This window comes from Neodiprion lecontei, chromosome 7, assembly GCF_021901455.1.
Source record: "Neodiprion lecontei isolate iyNeoLeco1 chromosome 7, iyNeoLeco1.1, whole genome shotgun sequence".
Lineage (NCBI taxonomy): Eukaryota > Metazoa > Arthropoda > Insecta > Hymenoptera > Diprionidae > Neodiprion > Neodiprion lecontei.
The window spans coordinates 2,984,092-3,007,086 of record NC_060266.1 but is presented as its reverse complement, the minus strand read 5'-3'; the positions used below and the strand labels follow the sequence as shown (position 1 = coordinate 3,007,086).

Below are 22,995 nucleotides of genomic sequence, written 5' to 3'. Positions count from 1 at the left end.
AATAAATAGGGCCTGATCGATTTCAAGTAATTTCGAAAGATTCTTGAAAAGACAATTTTGGAAATATCTTATCGTATAATGCAGGGTTAAATTTTACGTTAATCGATAAACGGATTATCAAGTTATACCCAAAGTCGATGCGAAAATATTATTGTGTAAAAATAGCAAAATCAAAGATTGCACAATCGATTTGTTGTAAGAAGAAATCCAGCCTGCACGGATCGATCAAGTTTTTAATGAGAATAGAAAATCACGGAATTGTATTAATGCGAGTACATGTAATAATCATTGCAAAATAAGGCCTTATTTCAATCGTCTTTTCACAATTACAATCTCATTTTTAATTTTAGTTTCACACATCAGTACGTACAAGTAAACATTTCTTATTACCGTCGAAGCTTTTTTTACACGGTTTTATTGTCACTTACAACAGCAAGGGTCAGAAAATCAAGGATAATAAATCGAATCCATGTTGATTGTACGCACTTTTATTTTGGGTTCGTCGCTTCTATCCGATAGATAAACTTGTAAAAGGGCTCTCGGCAAGGTCCCGGGGCGTCTTTTCTTGCATTAAATGAGGCCGCGGGTGTCTGCGTGTTTCCAGGCTTTTCCTTGCAGCCCCCGATCCCTGGGGATTATCCGGGTTAATCCCCGGGGGGGCTCGAAGGTTGCTGGGTGAAATTTAGTGCCACGCGATGAGTTTATGTACGAATTCGTTTCTCGGTACGCCTTTGCATTGCCCATTTCGGGGAGGGAATTATTATAACCTCGGTGTTTTCGTCGCCGTCGAAAAATATATCGTCCTTGAATTTTCGGCGATAATCAGGAAACGTTAATTCTTAGTATCGTATAAAAGACTACTCGAAAATCTGTAATTCGATCGGTATAAACTTTGCATTGTGGATAGTTTGTGGGATAATTTGAACTTTTCACTTTTTAGTGGCACGATCGTTATTCAAGCGCTGTTTGTCTCTTATCGAATATATGTACGATGAGAAATTAAAATTCGAACGCAGAACGAATTTGTCATTTTTACAGATCAACTTTTAGAATTAAACACGATATTAAAACGCACATCCAGATCAACTTAAGGCAATAAGGACGGTACCCTGTAAGTCAGCGTAAAATCTAGATTTTTAACTTTTTTTTTTGACTAAAATCAAAAATCTGAACACGCAAAAACTAATAATCTAAATTGAGATGTTACCTAATATCACTAATCTAATTGGATCAATTTAATTATCTATTTACTATCAATAATAAATGAGTGTCTTTTGACTCAATAGGTTTTCCATGAAAAATAGATCTGGCAACAGCGCATTTAACAGAGTTGTATGTTATTGTTGCCGGTGTTTAGGTGAATGTCATTTATAAATGTACAAAACGTGTAATGAAACAACTCAATTTCGACACAACGGACGATTTGCGGAGAAAAAAAAATAAAAAATCGTAAGCTGGAAAAAAAAGCTTTTTTTTTTATCCGACGTTGCCAAACTTTCACGAGTCAGATATATGCCATTCATTTTTAAATATTTTTTCGATCATTCGGATTAAAATGTTTACAAAACCACACGTCAGAAAATATTTTTCTACAATTTTTTCGTAATATACAAGAATCGATTAATATAAATGACAGTTCTCTATATTTTCGTCTTTAGCAGTTGTGATTAAACTGTATAAAAAAAATATGCATTTTACACGAGATTCGCTTAACGACTTGATGTTAAACTAATTACACAAAAACTGCACGTCAGATCTTTGTCAAAAAATTATTTCACACCTATTTATTAACGATTAATAACTTATCAAAAATTCAGCTCTAATAATCGAACGATGCTTTTTATTTTTCGTACTACTTTTATCTCTGCCGAAATGACGAACGTTTGCAAGCAAAATGAGAAAACGATTCGTCAGCGAATTATATTCCTGCGTACGAACTGTATGGGCTGTATTATATGTTTCCCCTAGGAAATGCGTGTAGTGCCTATATAGGTAATACTCGTATCATAAAGTTTGTTTTTCCGATCGTTTCAACGGCCGGTAAATATCCCATGATAAAAGTCTGTGCGTTTCTGTTTTATACGTAAACGAGACAGTTTTATGTCGGTGGAAGTTATTTGAGTAAAAAAAAAAAAGAAAGTTCAACGCAGACAGTCGCAACGGGCATTCCGTGACGAATCCGCAATTTTTTGTCACATATAACGTTTTCCGTTCCATCGACGATAATTTATCGTGATAATGATCGGGGCGTTTTTTTTTTTTTTTCTATTTATAACTTGTATCGTTTGTCGGCGTTATCACTCTTCGTCTCGGGTATATATTTAATTTGCAATTTTAAGGATCGATAAGGATAAGTGAAAATATTAGTGCCTACATAAGAAACAAAAAAAAAAAAAAAAATATCTATCGTGATAATCGAACTTCACGAAAAGTAATATACAAAAGTTAGATTGAGTTTAAAATTTAAAAAAAAAAGAAGAAGAGTCGAAGCCAGTCAAGAAGTGGCGATTGGAGATTGCGTTTTCAGTTTTATTCATTTAATCAATGTCACAAACTGTTTGCACATTAGCTAAACGAAATCGTATGTGAATCATTACTTTACCTGCGTAGTTTCACTTTAAATAATGAAAATGCGAAGTGATGGTGATTAATAGGTGAAATAATAACGGATTAACGTTAGTTGGCAGGGAATGTCCTGTATATTCTCGTATACGTAATCGGTGCAGCGAAGGCCCCGCCGTTATATGCCAACCCATCATACTCTGTTTGTTTTCAGAAGATATCCGACATATATATGCGCTAACGTGGATGAGCGCTGGGCTCGCTGGCTCGTTTGTTTGACGTTGCGAAATTGCGAAAATAACTCGATTACCACGGATATAGGTATACACCTACGTGTTCAAAGCAGTCGTGGCGGATCCGTCGCGTTTCATCCGTCCACGATCGCGTCGCTCGATGAAAATTGAAAAAAAGTGTTTATAAGGGAGAGAGGCTTTTTGTTTCAAATGAATTTCATCCTTGACCTGATTGTTAAATTATTATACGTTGGGGTGGTTGAAGAAAAAAAAAAAGAAAAAAAAATTTCGCGCCTTTATCCTCCGAAACGTAGTGTTTGATACAAAAAAATCTCAGCTCCGTAGCTTAGGTATAAAAAAAAAAGGCTGCTCACTTGATTTTTTTTTCCTAATCCACATTTTTGCTTGAAACTGATTCTTCGACCTTTCCAAACCTCCGTAACAAAGCATAGTGATCACACTAATGAGAACACTATCGATTTTCCGTTTTTTCTTTTGCTAATAATTGGTAGTTTTCAGATGACTGTAACGTAACGTGTGTTCTTTCATGAATGTGAAAAATGTTGATTAGTTTATATGACTATTTCAACTTTTAACGAAAATTGAAATTAAAAATCAAATGAGTTTTGGGGGGGATTTTTTGTCTATCAAACCCTGAAATTTCATGTCGTAAGAGCGATAGAAAAAATTGTTGTTTTGTCCTTTTGAACTGCCCTTTTATGCATAATGGCAAATGTTGCACTTCGTTCTTGGAACTAATTCAGGAGTCTCTCGCATTGCAGCGATATATAAAGCGAGAGAGAGAGAGAGAGAGAGAGAGAGAGATCTCAACACAATCTCTAGAGATCTGAGTACCCGGATAACCGTGAGTAGCACTACGTGTTGTTATCAGTTTGCCGGATAGTTTCAGACCCCGAGGGACAGAGGAAACGACAGTTCGAAACGTGCTGCAGGATGTTATCCAAGCTGGTGGTTCGCGACCCTCCAGAGTGTCTCAGCCGTGCCCAAAAAGCAGACGACCCTCAATTGCATTCCCTCGTTTCCTTTTCCCCATGAATCACGAGTCTCGATCATTCGGGGAAAAAGTTTTTCGATCCTTCAATTTTATCTTCATTTCTATACCTATTCGGCACGAAAAATCTCCAAAATGTGCTCAGCATTGATATCGATTGATCTTCAGTGATGAGTCTCAATCCAGTTCGAGCTCGGGATGTTTTGCAGTTGGCAGAAATGAAAAATACTGCCATCGCACGAATTGTGCATAAAAATTTCTGCTACCTCTAGATACTTGTGAACTTTACCTAACTATTATTTTTCAACCGAACTCTTCGGTGTCCAACAGTTCGGACAATAAGTCCAACCCAAAAAAGTTCTAAGCATAGAAAAGCCACGAGCTGTCCTTCAAATCCATCGAAGAATGAGACGTCAGTGATGATTACTGACCATGGACAGAGCCTTGGACCACCAGACCTTGTGATCGGACACTTTTGCATCTGATTAAGTTTCTCTTGAAGAATTGTACATCGGTAACGACGTCTGATCCATGGATCGAGACTTGGACTACCTGCAGACCTTGTCTAAATTAATTTTCTACGTCTTTTCACGCTTTGCGCTGACCGGTGGTCCCGCAAATGATCGACACTCTGGATCCAGAAGCTAGAAGCATCGGTCAGCGATGAGCGGATAGCATAGAAGGTGAACGCGGCAGGAAACAGGAAGTGACGGGTAGTTAACCAGGCAGAAGAAGGCAGCGAAGAGGAGAAGTTCTTGGGGCGTTGAGACAGTGCCGCGTTTGTCTAATCGCGGAAGGAATGAAGGATGGGTTGCAGGCCAGTCTTTGCCGTGTAATATATCCGTAGTTGCTTTATAGTTCCTTTCGCAATTCTTCTCTGTAGATTATAACACTCACTTGCAAAATGGAGGGACGACGTTTTGTTGTAGCTTGTTGGAGTGATCGGAAATACACTGCAGGCACCGTCCGACCAATATCGAGATCATCGGATCATCATACTTCGCACTAAAAGATACGGAAATCGCTAACGCTAATTCAGTTTATCTAAACCTGACGATTAGAGCATTAAATGCGCGAGCTGGTAAAAAAAAAAAAATATGGAATGTGCGAGGGGTTAAGATGGAGTTTAAATGGTTATCTAACATCGGATGACTTGATTAAGTTGCGAACTCTACTATGGTGTATCAGAAAAATCTCTTAAGAACTTCCCATTCGCACTTGAGAGGATGTATTCAAGATATTTGAACATCACCGAACTTCGTGAAGTATAATTTGAGGTCTCCAAGCTTACGTGAAATTTGGATTATTTGGTATTCTCTGACTGGACATTGCAAACCTTACATAGTTTTATGTGAATTCATGATTTAGTTTGGGTACAAAGATTCAACTTGAACTTCACGTGACTGAGAGTAACTTTTGGAATCAACAATGTCAATTACACCTTGCCTCGCTTCATGAGAAACCTGAAGTCACTCAGTTTGGATTCCTACTTCGAGACGACCTAATTTGGATTTGTAAGGTGTCCAAAAAAGGCATTAACTGAACATGATGTAATTCGATACCTCGTTACTCGATCGCTTCTCGTGAAATCAACCGACTACGTTAGAACATTGAATTGAAAGCATTTACGTCAACATTGAGTCTCTTATACGCGATTGAAAATGATTTCGGATAGTATCTGACGCAGATTTGGAGCAAATCTTGAATACTGATCGGTGTACGATGAAAACTGGTGTAAAAACATTAAATCCAGCCACTGTGCGTGACCATTTCCTACTCTATCTTCTACCTGCGATCGAGATTATGATCTGGCGCATTCCCTTAACCCGCATGGACCGAAAGAGAGTCAACGACATATAAATGACGTCACTCTCACAGTCTGTATAATCCCATGGCCGGAATTCTTTGAGGTGAGATTCACGCTTCGTTCTTCAACGCTGCATCATCCCTGGACTGTATACCTGTACACACCCACACCCACACACAGATACACACACGCACACACGAATTGGATCTTACACGCATGTGTGTATAGAGCTGGTATTTGGTCAAGAATGCCATGGAATCACTCTTGATTCAATCTGCTGCCCCCAAAGAATTCCCATACAAAATTTCGAGAAACGCTCCAGTTTTTTCTCCCCAACTATCATCTTCTTTTTTATTTCTTCCTCTTTGTTTGTGCCTGAAACAAACGTCTCCCGAGGACTGATTTACACTTGGAAATGAACATTAGAGATGGACAAAGGTTTTGAGAAGAGTATTTAAAACTTTGTTGCACCAACTGCAACTATTTCTGAAGTAATTTAATTACCGCTACACCTCGATTGTTTTCTTTTCTTTCCTTTATTTTTTTTTGCTTCTATTTTTCACTCGGTGCGTGCAACCTGTATCTAAGCATCACATGCACATGCACAACTTGGCAGCATCGAGGTTAACCAGAGTCCCATGTAGAGAAAGGCTGGACTGTCTTATAGAGCTGTAGTTTATACTGTTAATTCTGTTCAGAAGCTGCAGAGTTATTACCGTTACACATAATACGCGTGACTGTGTATGCTTCTGTAAATTATTTCTCGAATAACTTGTTGCTTATGTAACATACATAATATATATATATATATATATATATAAATTAATCTTAAGGATTCTCCAAGGATATTGGAATGCTTTGCGGAAATATGTACCAACGATACTTATGAAATATTATGGATTGACTATTTGCTACCCAGCTACCTGAAATTTGTTTTCGGGACTTTTCTTCTACCTGAACGGAATTTGTTTTCTTTGCTTTTAAATATTTGTAGAGTAGAAACGTAGCGGCAAAAAAAAAAAAAAAAAATTGAAAGAATTCTGAAGACATTGAGTATGACAGAGAAGAGGTGAGAAAAAAAATTGATCAACGACGATCTACAAAATGGATACAACCGCTGGATCGTTTTTGGTTATGTTGGGTTTGATCGTCGATGATCGTGGCGAAGCTCTGGCTCGTTTAGATAACCCCAAATGAAGAAGGATAATTCGTTTGACAAAGACTTGGAAGGTTTGAAGACCTCTGACAAAGGTGAACGAAAGTCACGTAACGATCATGAATCGGGAAAGGAAAAACAGGATCACAGTGACATCGTGCACGCCTCGTTTCGGTTTCTTCAATGTGTGAGTGGATTCATAAAAAATTACCTAACTGTCCGTGATTGATCGATATAGGATTTAGAAAAGGGAAAATCAAGATTTTCAAACAAGAAACATTTGCTTTTAATACTTTCTTAATTTATTCATTTTATCGATTTGTTTACACTGCCTCTAATTCTAGAGAGAGAGAGAGAGAGAGTGAACAACGGCGAAAGAATCCGGTGTTATAAATTCATCAAAGATAACTATGAAGGGGTAAAGAATTACAAAACAAAGAGATTACAAACCGCTTGTTTAAAAAAATTAGGTCAGGCTTCCTTCTTCCTTTCTTCTGGTAATCCGAGACACCTTGAGGTAACACAGAAACGACGGGGCTGATTAAAATGTAGCGCATAAAAATAAAACCTGTAAGAAAAAAAAAAAAAAAAACAAATCATAACAACGATTAAGGAGGAAAAAACGTCAGTTTCGCGTTACATAACACGTATAGCTTTGTTAAGAATTTACTTGGTACGTTCATTTGCTGCAGTGTCCAAAATATGTGGGAAATTTTTTTAGACTCGGTACAACACATTGGAAAATTATTCTTTCGATGTTTTGTAAGAAAAACGTGACGTACACCGAGAGAAATTTTTAGTTCCGGTTAGCGCTCAGTTCTTAACTATTTTCATTTTTTACTACGGTCGAAAAATATAGTCCTAGGTAGAAAAGAAAAATTAGTTTTCTAGCTATTACCGGAAAGTCTAGTATCCGTTACTATTCTTTCTCATTACGATCGCTGTTGCTATATTTTCTTGTAACTGTTGGGAAAATTTGATGCTTGTGCAACAATAAATTGACGTTGAAGCCTTATTCAACTAAAAAAGTAGACTAAACCTCACAAACTGATTTTGCGTTGCAATAACCAAAAAAGAATCGACAATAGCGCAAAATTCCAACAATATTCAAACAGTTTTTTTTTTAACGATACCTGTTTTACTCAGTTATTCTAGTTACTATAACGTACATACATGTTGAAATTATCGCAAAATTACAGATTTATACCGATTTATCGAATTTGGAAACACAATAATATATGCTTTGCAGTTTTTTTTTGTCTTTACGACATGCGCGTCCTTGTCTCCAAAACACATTAAAATTTGGAGTAAAATTTTGAAAAATATTGTCAACAGGTCGAGGAAAAAAGTAGTCCAGTTGAAAATGAAAGAATGTGTTTTATTTACATATCATACGTAATCTTGACGAGTAGTAGTTGTACTAACTTATCGAGAAACTGGGTCGCTTGCATTACAGCTGCAGCAGATCGTCTCATGTGTCGTTATAGGCATGCATAATATCTCGAAAGTGCAGCGTATGTGACAATATGATACAGCAACGCAATGAAAACGCATCGCGACGCTGCAACGCAGATTAATGATTTCCAGCAGTATCACATCTAGTGTAGAATTTCCGGTATAAATCTAGAATAGTGAAACAGAAAACAATAGTGTTATCACTCTGGCGTTTAATGTTTTCTCATACGCTGTAGTTTTGAAATATTTATTCAAAACGGACGGGCATTTGTTGAGTTTGAAATTTTTTACCTTGTTTATGTTCTTAGAAAAAGTGAGACGATAAAACGATTTGCAACTTGCGAGTGGTAATCGAGAAATTATTTTAAAAAAAACAAAAATGATAAATACACAGATTTTGATGTAAAAGAGAGAGTATCAAATCATGCATTATTTAGATAAAAAAAATTTGTGATTTAATTTTAACGGTGCTAAGTAACTATTCGCATCGTCTTTAAATAGTACAATGCCTGAAATGCATCGGTAGTCATTATTGAACGTAAGAAACGAATGAAAAAAATAACCGTTTTCTTCAACGTATAAAAATCTTTCATCTAGTATTGTGAAAGAAACTTTCTTGTAGTGAAATAAACTTGAAATCATTTGGATTTCCAGATCGCTGCTGGGCTGGTATTTGTCTATCACATAATCGGAATTTGGTTAAATGGAATATCAAACCTGTCCGATTTATCGATCATCATAATATACCCGTGCTGTTTCTTGGCCAGTCTGGTACTCGCCATTAGCAGAATGTTGAAATTCATACCGAACCCAAAACCCATCGTCGTAAGCATATTTCGAATCATATTTATGTATGCAACGAAGTACTAAAGATTTCGTACCGTTAAAAGAAACCGCATGAACGATTAATTCTGAGCGATGCAGAAATTGAAGAAAGTAAAACTGCATTATTAATTGCAAATCTCTATATTTGTCACATATTTAATAATCATCCGAAACTGTAAAAAGAAATTCGTTCATGTGTTAGGTATTCCAATTGATCGTCTAACGACAGTCGAAAAAGCGTGTAATCTACTTTCAAAAAAGACGCTACACGTGCCTGGGAATTTGTTTTTTTATTCTTTCTTTTCAAAAACACAGTGCATGGGTCGTTTGTCAAACATTAGAAAAACCAAAACTGGCCGTTGCATTATCGAGCCTATCCCATAATCCCCGTGTGATATAATATCTGTAATCCGCAAACATCTTCAGAATTTGCCAAATTCCGTATAAAATGAATATGTTTCTTTGAAAATTTCTTTCGCTAAAAAGTCAAGGAACAAAAAAGACCACTTCTCTCTGACCGAAACAGCCAGTCACCATTTCCGTAATCGGATGGATCTGCATGCTCACCGGTGCAATCTTAATCATGAGGCATGCTGAACTCTCTATTGACGTTCACACTATGACCGACCACGAGATCGCCGAAAGTCCGATTTTCATCCATGATTTGTCAGTCTGCGCACTATCGCTGATCGGTTCTTCGGTCTACATCGTGCATGCTTGGCTCCTCTACGATTGCTGGTGGTGGGTAGGTCGATTTTCAATCAACAAACTCCAATTTTGTAAATTCAACTTCCAAAGGTGCGAAATAGTCATTTGCTTTTCAACATCTCGATACATCAACGTCACCAACTTCAGCCTCGTGATTTGTTCTCATAATTCATCATTCAGATCCGAGTCGTTGTGTGATTATCTTGATCAGTAGTTTGTTTTGCAACCTGTTCTGTCTCAGGATAAGAAAAAGGAGAAAGAGATGCAAGCCAATGAGAGTGCTGGAGAATCTATTAACGGATCGAGAAACGGAATGACGTCAGGTGGAACGGAAGCGAAGTACCAACCGGATGGCACATCGGGAATGACTCTTCCGGGAACTTCTAGCGGGCAGAATCGATCCAACGAGCCTGGGAACACGAAGGTTAGAAGGACCTCAAAGCTGCTTGAGAAGCTTCGAGGCAATTCGAAGACCGAAGTCGACGAAATAGACCCTTTCGTTGACCTGGATAAAATTCTTCAAGAATCCATGGGCCCCAAGGAAATTGTCAGTTTTTCTTTCTGCCGTTAACTTCGTTTACCACCTCGTTGTCAGAATGGACGGTTGCTTTTCCTCTCGTAATTCGAAGATATATTTTCAAAAGTGGATCAGATCTTTCGAGCGATTCAGAACCTCAAACCAATTTTCAAATTACAGTCTTTTCTCTGTGCATTTTTTTCGAGTTCAACCGCAACGTTTTCAGATTTTACTTTTATCCTTTTATCATAAACATTCCTCCGGTCTAATCAAGTCGAATCGAGCTCTGTTTGTGCGACTTGGAACATGTGCCTCGAGGCTTCTTCATTACCGAGCCAATTGCCGGTACCGCAGTGACCGCTCTTATCTGAAGTCAGCCAGTTACTCGTCTCGTCGTAAAAAATAAACGCAGTTGACCGTAGATTGATAAAGAAAGTTTAATAGGCAATGGCAATGCTTAAGAAGGAGTTTTATAACCACGGCGCTAAACTTGGCCGGCAAAATGTTCATTCTTTGGTACCAGATGTTTAATTCCGTGAAGAGTCACCTCAGTTAAACGAAGTTTTTATACCTCTTTTAAAATGAAGTTTTCTTCTGATGAATGATGATTCCGAAGTAATTAAGTGGAATTATTGCCCGATTGGAATGATTGCACTATGATTAATTTCGATAAGGAGTATCAGAGTCACCTGAAACCTTGAGCCATCATTGATAAATGCACGATGAAGTAATCGGTACTGGAATTTTGATGATTCGATACCGTGAAACCGCAACTTCTGTCACATGCATTTGTTCACAGGACGAATTATCCTTTCCTTCTACTTGTTGCGAGTTTATGTAATAATTCTCGATTCCACATATCATTAATACCTTAAGCCTGTAATGCCTATCAGCCCGCGAATGATTGATATTCCAACGACCCGAAGGAATTGCCATAAAATAAATTAACCAGTCGACGTGATGCAACGAGGACTCTCAGCAATGTGCGAGCCGAGCGCGGACTCTGAATGTCTAATATTCATTTGGGTATTTTTAAAGAGGAAACCTTAATTGCGACAATGTTAAAGCGCCGTCCATTCCTTCACGTTGTGTGGTTGTAAGTCGACTCGAGGATCGTGATAATTAAACGGCGTCTAATTACTCGCAACTTAAGCGACAACTAAGCTGACATTTCGTCTTTTCTCACACTCAGAACATCGAGGATGAACCTGTTCAACTTTACTGCTGTTGCGTCGAATTTATACGAATGTTGAAGCAGGAATGCAAGAGCAGTGTTCCAGGTCATGAGTTTCAAGTCGTTCATGTTATGTGATGAGGGCTTCAAGATTGTGTCCTGATCATGTCTGTAAACGAGAAAAGGACATTTTCTTCATCGCGCAAGTGTTATATAAATCCAATCGACGTTATTATTTATGCCGTTTTGTTCATTGTTTTTTTTTTCTACTTTGAAATACAACCAGAACCAAACCTTGATCAATCGCGTTTGTTTGTTCGTTAATTTCTTTTATACTCTGTTTCTTGAAAATGACCCGTTTATCATTATGAAAGATAAAAACAACGACCCGAGGTGATAACCCGGTGTAAAACAAACCGACCAATTCATTGGAAAACACAAAAATATACAACGTTTCCAACTTTGTTATCACTCTGGACACGCTGCTGGAACAGCGAATCCATAATTTTCTGTGTAACAAATCGCGGTGATTCTCGTTTGAGAATGACTTCACCCCGAGACCTTCGAATCGCGGAAATCGCACACCTCGACGATGCTCCAAATTCGTGCGTGAAGCTCACAAACGACGTTGCGTTATAACTGCACGTAATTTTCATTCTTAAAGAATGTTTTCGGTCAGCCTTGAACTCAATTTGCCGAAATGTGAGATCACTGCTCTAAACTTTAGACCCTAAAGTCTAGCCGACTCCATTTGACCAGTCCATTATACATTTATCCGAGAATATTATAACGTCGCGTCGCAATTATAAAGTAGCTTCGAAGTTTGCACCGGAAATCCTTGATTACTTGGACTGTAGTAAAATCATGCTTCTGAATCCTGCGAGAAATCAAAATCGTTGAATAAAATTATGAGAAACGATGACTGTCACGCGTAAGCGCAACCTCCAAGATTGATCGTTGGACTAACGCCGATATATTCTACATAGTTCTCATCACTGATTGTGAGTCAACCTAGCTATTACGTTATAATAATTTCCGTTTACCGAGTATCACGCCTTGGTATTTTCTCACGGTGAACTAATCGACGCCTCAGCTGCTATCCTATCTTAACCTTGTCCTGCAATCCTTGATGTGATGCAGCTCCGCCTACCAAGATATTTAAACAATTTGATGCCAAGACGGTACTTACGTTACCGTACTAAGCAAAGCGCAACCTGATGCGATAGTGATGTCATTCGTGTCGGGCGCCGGGCGTGCATGTTGGTATTATAGGTATGGACTCTTATACCACAACTGTGTCATTATAACAGAATCGCTTCAGACAATCCGCCTAACGTAAGATCTCTCTGTCTGTTTCCCTCTTGAGATCTGCTCATCGCCAGAGAACAGGTGATGAGCGTTGGTCAGAAATACAATCCGATCAATCGCAAAGGCTTTCCACCAAGAAGAAGAAGAACAAGAAGAACGAGAATAAGATTGAGAATAAAAATAAAAACAGGTGCCAGATATAACAGACGCTGACCATTGGTCAAAAATACAATTGGATCAGTTGCAAAGGTTTCAACCAACGAAGATGAAGAAGAACAATAAAAACAGCTCAGATAAATCAACAGAATAATAAAAACTATTTTATTCAGACAATCACTTCGTGTGTGTAATTATGTATGAAGTATTGATTTCTGTTTACGTCGCATGTATCACAAACCATTCGCATGGTCAAGTTCGAATCTTATCAAGCGAAGTCTACCGAGCTTCTTAAGCATGAGAAAAAAATAACAATTTATTCGTCCGGACTGCGTGTTTTTGGTAATAATTTAACATGTTACGTAAATTCGAGCCGCAAAAACTCGGTCAAAGACGATTGGACGAGTGGTGGTGAACGGTGCTTGTCCTGTTGTAATTACGTAACGTCATACTCAACAACAAACTGGATCCTTAATATTTTCGTCGATACGGGTTTTGGTGGCATTGGGTGTGACCTACGCGCATTTACCATATATCTAATATATATATATATATATATATATATATATATATAAAAATGAACGCACCATAGCATCACCATGCGTGACCACATCGCGTTCCGTTAAGAAAGAGTGGGGACTTTACGGAGGGAGTGAGAAGCTACTCTGGTTGGTAAATCTTCGCCGAGTTTCAGTTGTGTTTCAGTCGTTGAAGAGTCGACTCACTACTATATCGTACACTTCAGTGTTGTTCATCGTCAGCATTAAAAGAAAGTCAGCCTTTCGAAATACGATCCAGTTTACACAGTTAACAGGACACCGGTTGATCACCACAGATTGTGAGTTTCATTTCGTAATAAGTTATACTCGTTGACATTCAATCGTTGTTACACTCTTGATGACGATGTTGTGTATCATCATCGTTGTAACTCATTGTCAAGCGTACATGTGATATCGATATTCATTTCGACACTGTAACAGTCCCTTTTCAATGAAATCGTTTCCCATTGTCAGGTCAATTTTACGTCAGGTATTAGTGTACCAGTTATCGACACGTTTAGACCCAATTAAAAATTGACGGCTCAAATGGTGAATATATCGACGACTAAAACCAATTGCTACAGGGTTGGATACTAGAAATTTATCTTAGAACCAAGGGTCAAACAGATACAACCACAAAAGGTTGATAATTGGGACAGGGTCAAAACTGGCACTCTTACCTTATAACAAACGATATTGACTTCGTCGCGACAACATCGATGAATTTTCCGTTGAGGAGTTGAAACCGATTCAAACCCTAAGTTTGATTACCATATTTTCATACACCTCGTGCATAATTAGATGTCAGTATATATTAACGGAATCTGATCGACGGCGGTATACCGATTATTTATTTGGATTGGGCAATCGCAGCTTCGATCACGTCCGTGATTATACCGTAGTGACTGCTGATCTCATATCGATATACCTACACACTATCGAGGCCTCTTAAAGGGGCAACCATGACTTACAAAGAGCCCGTGACTATCTTTGGGAATGCGAACGTTTGTAAGCCTCTGCATCAATTCCATGAAGGTATGCACGCATGCGTTGAATAGGAATCGAGTGTGTAGGTACACATGCTGAAAACGAATGGGTTTGATACAATTTGATCTGGAACTTCTGAAAGAAGAAACTGGGTCGTGTGATTTATTTTAACCATTGCATGTTTGTTTACCTTAAAACGTTCGTTTCGGTCTAATGTAACAGACCCTTCAAAGCTTGCTTGGAGGTTTTTAACTCTTCACGAAACTTCGACCCAACAGGTTCAGGATTTTCGTAATCGTTGCTCGTGCCAATGGATGTGGGAAACCTAGTCTATTGTCATTTGTATTCGACGAACAGCAAACCGGTTGACCACCTAACGTTCTCTAAACAAACTGCGCATTGTGAAGAAATTCTCACTGACATGCTAAGGTGATAATTGCAGGCTTTCGTTAACGATCTGAGTCAGAATACTTGATGTTACCATACCTCGAAGTTCAACTCTATGCACGACGAAGAAGAAGAAGAAGAAGAAGAAGTTGGTGTGACTCTGAACCTGTCGTACAGAACCTGATGTCTTGTTTCCCATATTCTACATCCTTTTGCAATCCTCTTCAGCCTCGTTCTCCTCCCTCAACTGATCCATGAAATTCAATTATAAACGAACGATCGGCTAAGGAGGTCAACGACTTGCACGTTTCCTCTCCGGTACGCCGGAACTATCAAGCTGAAATACTACACTTCAACCGTAGTACTGCTCGTTGGGTTCGTGGTAAGACTAAAAGATGCGGTTAGCGGTTCCAACCGTCCACTCTTTTTTTACCATCCTCTTCTCTTCGAACCAAACTGCTCGAACTATGTGGTCAAAGTCGAAAGCAGTCGGTTGTAGACACGCTGATAAGTATAGAAAAAAAAAAAAAAACAATCCACAATGAAGGGCGTTGCTCAAGTCTTGAGAGAGAGAGAGAGATTTATTTTTTTCTCCTTACCCGTCGTGAGATCCGAGAGTCGAAGGGACCGGTCGGTTGGCTTGTAACCGTAGTTGAGAACGTCTGAGGTCACAGAACGAGGATGTCTTCCGGTATGAGGAAACCGTGAGAAGAGATATTCAAAGATTCTCGGAACGCAACCGTCAACAATTAATTCTCTTCTTACGAAATACGCTTTTCGGTTATGCGGTATAAAAATATACTGTAAACGCATTATCGTTGGATGTGTAAATATAGCCTCAAGGCGATTCGATACGATCGCACAACATTTTTTCATCATGCATAATTTTTTATGCAGATATACGATGTTCTTCGTTATTCTTGTATTTAATACTTAAGTCGGAAATCTGCGATCCATATGTAGAAATAATTATCACGCAAACTTTTATGTGCAACTTTTAACGCCAATTTGTTTTTTCTTTGTCTGTTTTAGGTGAGGAAAAATGGCCAGTCTTACCAAGCTCTCGATCATCAGGCTCTTCGAGCTGGTGAGTAACTTCTTTCGCATGTTAAACTGTCTGCAGGTTTCTTTTATACTTTATTTTAACACGTCAAGTATTGAGGTAGTTTAAATTCACAGGATTCCGAGCATCGCTTGACTTTTTTTTCCACGCCATCTTCTTCAGGCTTGAATTATCGAGTCTCGAGAACAAAAAATAAGTCGAGAAATCAAAAATACATAATTGACCGTATTAAATTTCATGAAAATTCAACCTATGAAACGGCGCTGAATTTCCGACGAATCCTTGCCCCTTATTTTCTGTTTCTGTGAATAAAATTTTCCAACACGTCGAACGAGAATCTGCACATTTTCAGACGAAGATATGTAACTTCCGGCAATCGGTTTGAAAGTAGCAATTTAATTCCTGCGAAAAATCGTCTGCTTTAATCTCGTCGTGTAAGCGAAGAAGATCTGGGCGTGGTCCGTTACAAATATAGAGCTTGAAAGAAGTATGTACATATCTATGTAAACCGCAAATATGTCCATTGCGTGTGGATGAGGTTAGCATTGTCAGGAGAGTTTGCTCTTACTCTCGACTATGCGTAGCAGTCATCATTAATGTCGCTGTTAAACATCGGCGAATGTGTACGTTTATATCGCATGTAGCCATGCGTGAGCGTGTGTCAATTTCCTTGGACGTGTTTGGCCACGTGAGTAACCGTCTGGAACAGAAATGACGTAACACGCAATTATTGTGTCACGTACAATTCACAGTTTGCAACCACGAGATCGGTGCCTGCGTACTTCCATAGGTGGTCATGGGACTTCCGTACCGACGTGCGATTGTGCAAAAGTGCGATACGATGTCGTTTCCGTGGCTTTATCATTTCACTTCCTGACCTCCTTTTCATCATGGATCGAGAAAAGTGCTAAGGAAGTATAGTTAGCAAATGAGTATCGAGGTTTGTTGATACTCGTGTCTTGTGAATTTTGCTTTCACTTAAACGTCATTCTTAATTGCCGGGACGGATTAAATATCGGTTAGAATTCAAACGTAACGATGGAAAAAACCCAGAATTACAGAATGTTTTTAGGAATAAATGAAAACGAGGTGAAGCGATGGATTGCAAAATGAAATTGATCGTCGATCAAATGACTGAATCATGAAAGAACATGGGGATAAAATCAGAGCAAACAGGAATTAATATACGCTCGTGTTAATTCTTGGAATTCTGACTTACAGGCTAGCTGACACACTGAACTGATTAACAAATTAACGATGCTTGAACGTTCGGCATGGTAAACATTTCGTCAACGATTCGGAAAATCCAATTAACCATACTTCCATATCGATGTAACGAAACCTCGTGAAAGGAAGAAAGTAAAAAGTTATAAAAACATCCTCGATCATGCGTCAACTGTATCATAAATATAAACAATCGTCGCATAAATGATCAATTCTCGATCAGCGATCATCGTTATTAGCCATTCTTGATTTCTCATTCGAAATTCAAATGTCTTAGACGGAATTTACCCAAGCCTATTAATTCACCGTCCGTTGTACTATAAATAGTTTTGTTGTCGTTAATTCAATTCTTACGCTTTTATATTGTACACGCGTGACCATATGGTATGCGATTGTGTACATACTCGTACACACATCACTGAAACCGGTGAGTCGCATCTGCGCAGCAGCTTTTCTCGATCCAAGGCCATGGTGTGGAAGTGGCCGGTAGCTGGTGGGCACTTCTGAATCGTAATAATAGTTTCGATACCTATCCATATCCATTAGGGTAGCTCATATTTAACCTTTTTTTTTTAAGTTGCTACTCGAAAAATGTCTGTCAAATACTGTAAAAACAAAAAAATTGTCGTACATAAAACCTGTAGCAAGTAGGAAAATATTTAGAGGTCGCTACCAATTATTATAATATTTTTATTTATTTTTACGTCTACACCTTACGGACTTATATGTATATTAGTTTTTTGTTTGTTTGTATTTTTTTTTTTTTTTTTTTTTGTATCGTGGTCCAATTAATCGTTCACCAATGATTGTGAGGTAATGATTTTTACAAACAATGATCAATCGGACCACGATACGAAAAAAATAAACTAATATTTATACAATTATTATTATTTGTAAAGTGTACACATAAATATATATATAAAGAATATTGAAAAAATTGGTAGCAACCTCTGAATGTTTTCGTACCTTCTCCAGGTTTCATAAAAAATTCTTTTTCAACGTTTGCTGCTGCTGCAAAAAAAGGAAAAGTTTAAAAATGAGCCACCTTGATATCCATCTTGTATTTCGCTGCGGAAATACGGATTTTCTGTTCTTTCTTGATTCGTCAAAACGGCAACATTTTAGGTACGACAATGAGCTTTCAGACACGAACATTTCCCGTTTGGTTTCAGGTCTTGGTCTGCGTTATGCTTGGACTGGAATATCACTCCCTTGCGGCATCCTCGAATTATACGATCATGCTCACCATGGGAACGATCGGTGGATACTTGATTATACTGGTCGGACTATTTGCCGCAACAATGATGGGGACTCCGGTGAATCGTCGTGTGGTAAGCGGATAAAAGTTTCAATTTTCATCCTGCTGTTTTTAGTCACGTGCATTTCCGATTTTCGAATTCGAGAAATATTTTTTCATACTCAAATTACACTTATCCAGCTTACGGTGAACAGTTATTTGTTACGTTTCATGAAAACGGTTTTCGCCAATAATAAGTTACAAGAATCTTCTGTTCTTAGCACGATTACAAAAGTTGTTTTTTTATTAGCTATCGAATGAAATGTACTTGCAGCTTTGCATTTCGAGTGATATTCTCTCTTTTGCTGTGCAAATTGTAGAAAATAATTTGTCGATACAGTCGACAGAGTTGACCGTGCGTATCGTGTGAATTGTATCTAATAAATAAATGTTTATTGCCCGATTTTCGATAGCCACGAGGAATACTTTAGGACTTGTTGAATAATGCATTCCATTATATACGTAATTCTTAGCCTTTCAGGGTGGAAACGAAGAGGTCGCGTAGGTCAAGGGTAGGTTTAAAAAAGCACGCGATGAAATTGATGCTCGTCTGTTAAATCCACGCGCAAATCTGTACAACTGAATCACCTTTGACCCACCTAACGATAAATAACCGTATTCGAACACGCAGCAGCGTGTGACCTAGAAATTTGAAAAACCCGAGTTAACGATCAGGAAGTGAGTCGTATAGGTCGAAGTCAACGCACGCAATTTTTATCTTGAAGCTTTCCTCCTGATCGTCTAATCTGTGTTTATTATATTTTAGTATTTTAGTATTTTTATTCAAGTATTGCCAGTCGTAAATCTCTTAGTAATGCTTTTCTTCTTCATTTTTTTCTTTTTTTTTAACGTATATTCTGTATATAAGCCAAAGAACAGGTCAGAAGAATGTAAATCAAAAGTACGTATCTTCAAGAAACTTACATTTCTTTTATGATACAATTGTTTACACAAATGAGGAACCAAAGGTGTCAATGGTGTAAAATAAACCTTTTGAAATATAGCGTAAACCATTAGCTACAACTTAAGTTTTGTTTCCGATCTTTGGCGCATCACGTTTTAAGAGTTACCACCAATCAAAGGTTGAGTGGGAGAGTGAAAAAAGAAAGCCGCGAAATTGTTTTTTCACGTGATTTTTAACCGACGATAAATAACTCGTTTACAAATCGTTTCACAGATTTCAAACAAATCTTGAATTATAGATTAAATCTTGATGCCGCTGTGTTTAAACTGTTTAACATATTCTATTTCCGCCAGTTATATACGTATACAACAACTGTAACGATAAAATCTTTAATAACATCGCGGTTTCGCGGGAGTTTTACTTGAAAATATAAACAACGATCTAGAACGAAGTATAACCTGAAACTATTACATATTGAACTCTATTTCAGGCCTCGTGTAAAAAAAAAAATCAAAACAACTTAAAATCTTTGAATTTAATATTTTTTTTTTTTCTCCCTCCTTCACGACTAGCAAATTGTAGGAAAATATGTAGCGCGTGTAATTCTTTGAGAGGGCGAGGCTCCAATTCGCGTTCTTCGGTCACGAAATGTCGCGAGTAAATGGCTCTTTTGCACTTTGCCATGCGATCCCAGCCCGGATTCCCATATTCTGTATATTAGAGCCAATAACGCGATCTGATATCGAGTGTGCGAGACTGCCGGGGATGGCAAGATAATACGCATTGCGTGTCACCTAGTCATCGGCTATTCTTAGCCATACCACGAGCCTTTAACGATAATTAACTGACGTTCTGATTACGCGTAACTTTTCCACATTTCATCTATATGTCCGTGTATACGAGACCCAAGCGGCCAATACCGCCAAAAATTTCTCCAAGTATTTTTTACCGGGGTGCAAGAACTTTATCGCACCTAACGATAAGACGAGAAAAAGTTGTCTTCTTTATTTATCTGCCTAAATATTAAGAAATAAAGGACGGAAAAGAAAATTGATAAATCTTTTTTTTTTTCATATTAAGTTACACCGTGTAACGTGTGAGTTAAGCAAATTGCAGAAAAACGATTAAATCCATTTTCTTTTATTTTTTTTTACACACATATAAATTTATTTGGATTGAGCAATGATAGGTATACATATAACGTCGTTCACGCGGTAAAGTAAACTTGAAAGCTGTTGTAATGAATATGGTGAGACGGGACTCAGTCCGTTGTACTGAAAATATCTGGGTCGTTGAGTAGTAAATATATATATATACTCTGAAACATTTGAAAACAAATCGAGTCGGTTATATCTTTAATGTACAGGTAGAGCTAGTCTGCAGACGAAATTGTTTGAAGTCTCATTAGAAAATGATAACTTTGTATAAACAACTTAAAAATGTATGTATATTAGAATTAAAAAAAAAAAAACCACACGAATCTTGAAACAGGTTGACTTTTCAACTGATACTTTGAGAATTGATCTTTCAAACATTATTGGATAAAAGTTGCGAGTGAATTTTTCGAAACTGTATTCTAAAGTTTTTGTTTCTAATATTTTCAATGCTTAGAAAAATCTTTCAATTCTTCGAAGTCAAAATAATACAAACATAAAACACACCGAGGTCCAACCGTAATGAATATGAAAGAGAAAAAAAAAAAAAATAAATAATTTATAGACGGTTGATTTTCAGAAATTTAATTCGTTCACGTGGGTGATAATTTCATTTCTGTTTTTCGTAGGACCTCTTCTTCAGTGTCGTCGGCTGCGTTCTCTTCATAATCGTCGGCGCTGTGACCATCGATTATTACCAACACGTTTCTAATTACCAAAATCTCAGGGACATTGGTTTATCCAAGGGCTCTATAGCGGTGATAGAGGGTGTCTTCTTCCTAGTCGATGCTGTTTTTACCTTCCGAGGTGACGCTTGAAGTGTACACGGCTGAAGAAGCTCGCTTCAAAAGGGACTGCTCCTCGTCTATACATATATACAGTAATTATTATAATACCACTAATAGCGAATACACAAGTGCCCGGTAAGTTTTGCAATTATCATAAAAATTCTTCAGAATCAAAGTATATCTGATGCAGAAAATTTGACCTGCGGTTGTGAAAAAAAAACAAATGCATCTCATTTGGTGGGCGAATACAAAATCAATATGGCCGCTAATGCTACCGCCTATTGAGATTTTATTTTTAGCGTACAATCGTTTTTGGCGTTTGAAGGTTAGCCATTGTTATCCCAGGTTACAAAAAATTATGGCAACAGCGGTTTGGCTGTCATTTTAATGCGAAACAATTTTTTTCACACTTAGTATTCAGTTAGCAAAATTCACTCGTATAGCTTATGGTTCACTCTTGATTATCATCAACGCTATAAATTATAGGTATAATATAATATTACGTACCATCAATGTGTTACTGTCAAAAACGTGTTATTCTTGTCAAACTATTGATCGTGTCGTTTAGTGTTTCATAGAATTTGTTTATTCGTTTTTACTCCAATGAGATTTACAATATACTTTTTTTAATTCCTTATATTCCGAACGCGACTAGATTTCGGAAAGCATATTTATCAATCGATCAATAGACATTGTGCAAATCGCATAATGTAAATGTATTGCGTATACTCTTGTAGAGAAGTGGAAATTTTAATATATGAATATTATTCTACACGGAAAAAAAATAAATAAAATTACCACTGAATTAGGTGATTATTAACATACGTAAACAGTGAAATGGACAAAGCTTAATTTTTTGTTATACTGTATTTCAAAATTTCCACCAGGGTATGTAGTATAGTAGCAATCATTCAATGATTATAAATTTAAATTTTTAGCATAAATCGCAACATTATCGCCATCAGATAAAGTAGCAGTCCCTGTTAAACAAAGATTTATTTCATAATGATAATTATTGATATATACATACATACATATATATATATACACACACACAGAGAGAAATCTATATTTATTGTTAACGTTAATGATATAGATTATTACATATGTATGTATGTTTACGCATAATTTATAGTAACAACATAAATGTAAGTTACGTGTAATTGATATTTGCCCATCGTACTATTGCATCTCATTTAATTGTAAGACGAAAGAAAACAGAAAAAAAATGTGTTATTGTAAGTAGTACAACGGAATTGCGATTCAATTGTAAAACAGTAAAGAAATGATCATGATCAATGTTAACCTACATGTACGATTTTTACGTTTATATCATCTTTTTTTTTTTTTTTGACAATGTTTAATGTTTGTCGATGTTTCGCTCTTGCAGTTATTCAATTTCCAATTTCTTTTTTATAAGCCTCGATGTACAACATAATTTTCGATACATAATATATACGTTATTAAGATAAGCCCAATATGTCGACAAAGAAACATATGTATGCTTACACATTATGTATGTATAATATCTACATATATAGGTATATATGAATACCTAGATATCTAAATCTGTTAAAATCTTTTATTTTCATTTGCACTCCTTGTTTTTTACTTTTCACTTTACTCTTCTACGTATAATATATCTATTAAAGTTTTAGTAGCTCGTGAATTTCGAATAAAGATACAACTTATGCTTGCTAAGTATACACTACGGAAGGACAGAAATGTTAAATAAGATG

General features: G+C 37.2%; 2 protein-coding genes across 2 annotated transcripts; both read left to right on the top strand.

The window, feature by feature from the left end:
- The first annotated feature begins 6,807 nt into the window (after positions 1-6,807).
- LOC124295411 lies at positions 6,808-11,682 on the top strand. Its single transcript, XM_046745351.1, has 5 exons — positions 6,808-6,957; positions 8,880-9,050; positions 9,577-9,795; positions 10,000-10,305; positions 11,468-11,682. The coding sequence occupies exons 1-5, from the start codon at positions 6,808-6,810 to the stop codon at positions 11,585-11,587; spliced, it is 966 nt and encodes a 321-aa protein (XP_046601307.1). The 3' UTR covers positions 11,588-11,682.
- A 1,914-nt stretch (positions 11,683-13,596) lies between these two features.
- LOC107221801 lies at positions 13,597-22,853 on the top strand. The gene is made up of 4 exons (XM_015660930.2): positions 13,597-13,751; positions 15,859-15,913; positions 18,286-18,444; positions 21,098-22,853. The coding sequence occupies exons 2-4, from the start codon at positions 15,869-15,871 to the stop codon at positions 21,284-21,286; spliced, it is 393 nt and encodes a 130-aa protein (XP_015516416.1). The 5' UTR covers positions 13,597-13,751; positions 15,859-15,868; the 3' UTR covers positions 21,287-22,853.
- The last annotated feature ends 142 nt before the right edge of the window (positions 22,854-22,995 follow it).

What these genes read in the sequence shown, in the direction of transcription:
- LOC124295411 (XM_046745351.1), top strand. Translation starts at nt 6,808, where the DNA reads ATGAAGAAGGATAATTCGTTTGACAAAGACTTGGAAGGTTTGAAGACC. An exon ending in CGTTTCGGTTTCTTCAATGT is followed by an intron (nt 6,958 to 8,879) that starts GTGAGTGGATTC and finishes TTGGATTTCCAG; the next exon opens with ATCGCTGCTGGGCTGGTATT. An exon ending in CGAACCCAAAACCCATCGTC is followed by an intron (nt 9,051 to 9,576) that starts GTAAGCATATTT and finishes TGACCGAAACAG; the next exon opens with CCAGTCACCATTTCCGTAAT.
- LOC107221801 (XM_015660930.2), top strand. Translation starts at nt 15,869, where the DNA reads ATGGCCAGTCTTACCAAGCTCTCGATCATCAGGCTCTTCGAGCTG. An exon ending in TCATCAGGCTCTTCGAGCTG is followed by an intron (nt 15,914 to 18,285) that starts GTGAGTAACTTC and finishes GTTTGGTTTCAG; the next exon opens with GTCTTGGTCTGCGTTATGCT. An exon ending in CTCCGGTGAATCGTCGTGTG is followed by an intron (nt 18,445 to 21,097) that starts GTAAGCGGATAA and finishes TGTTTTTCGTAG; the next exon opens with GACCTCTTCTTCAGTGTCGT.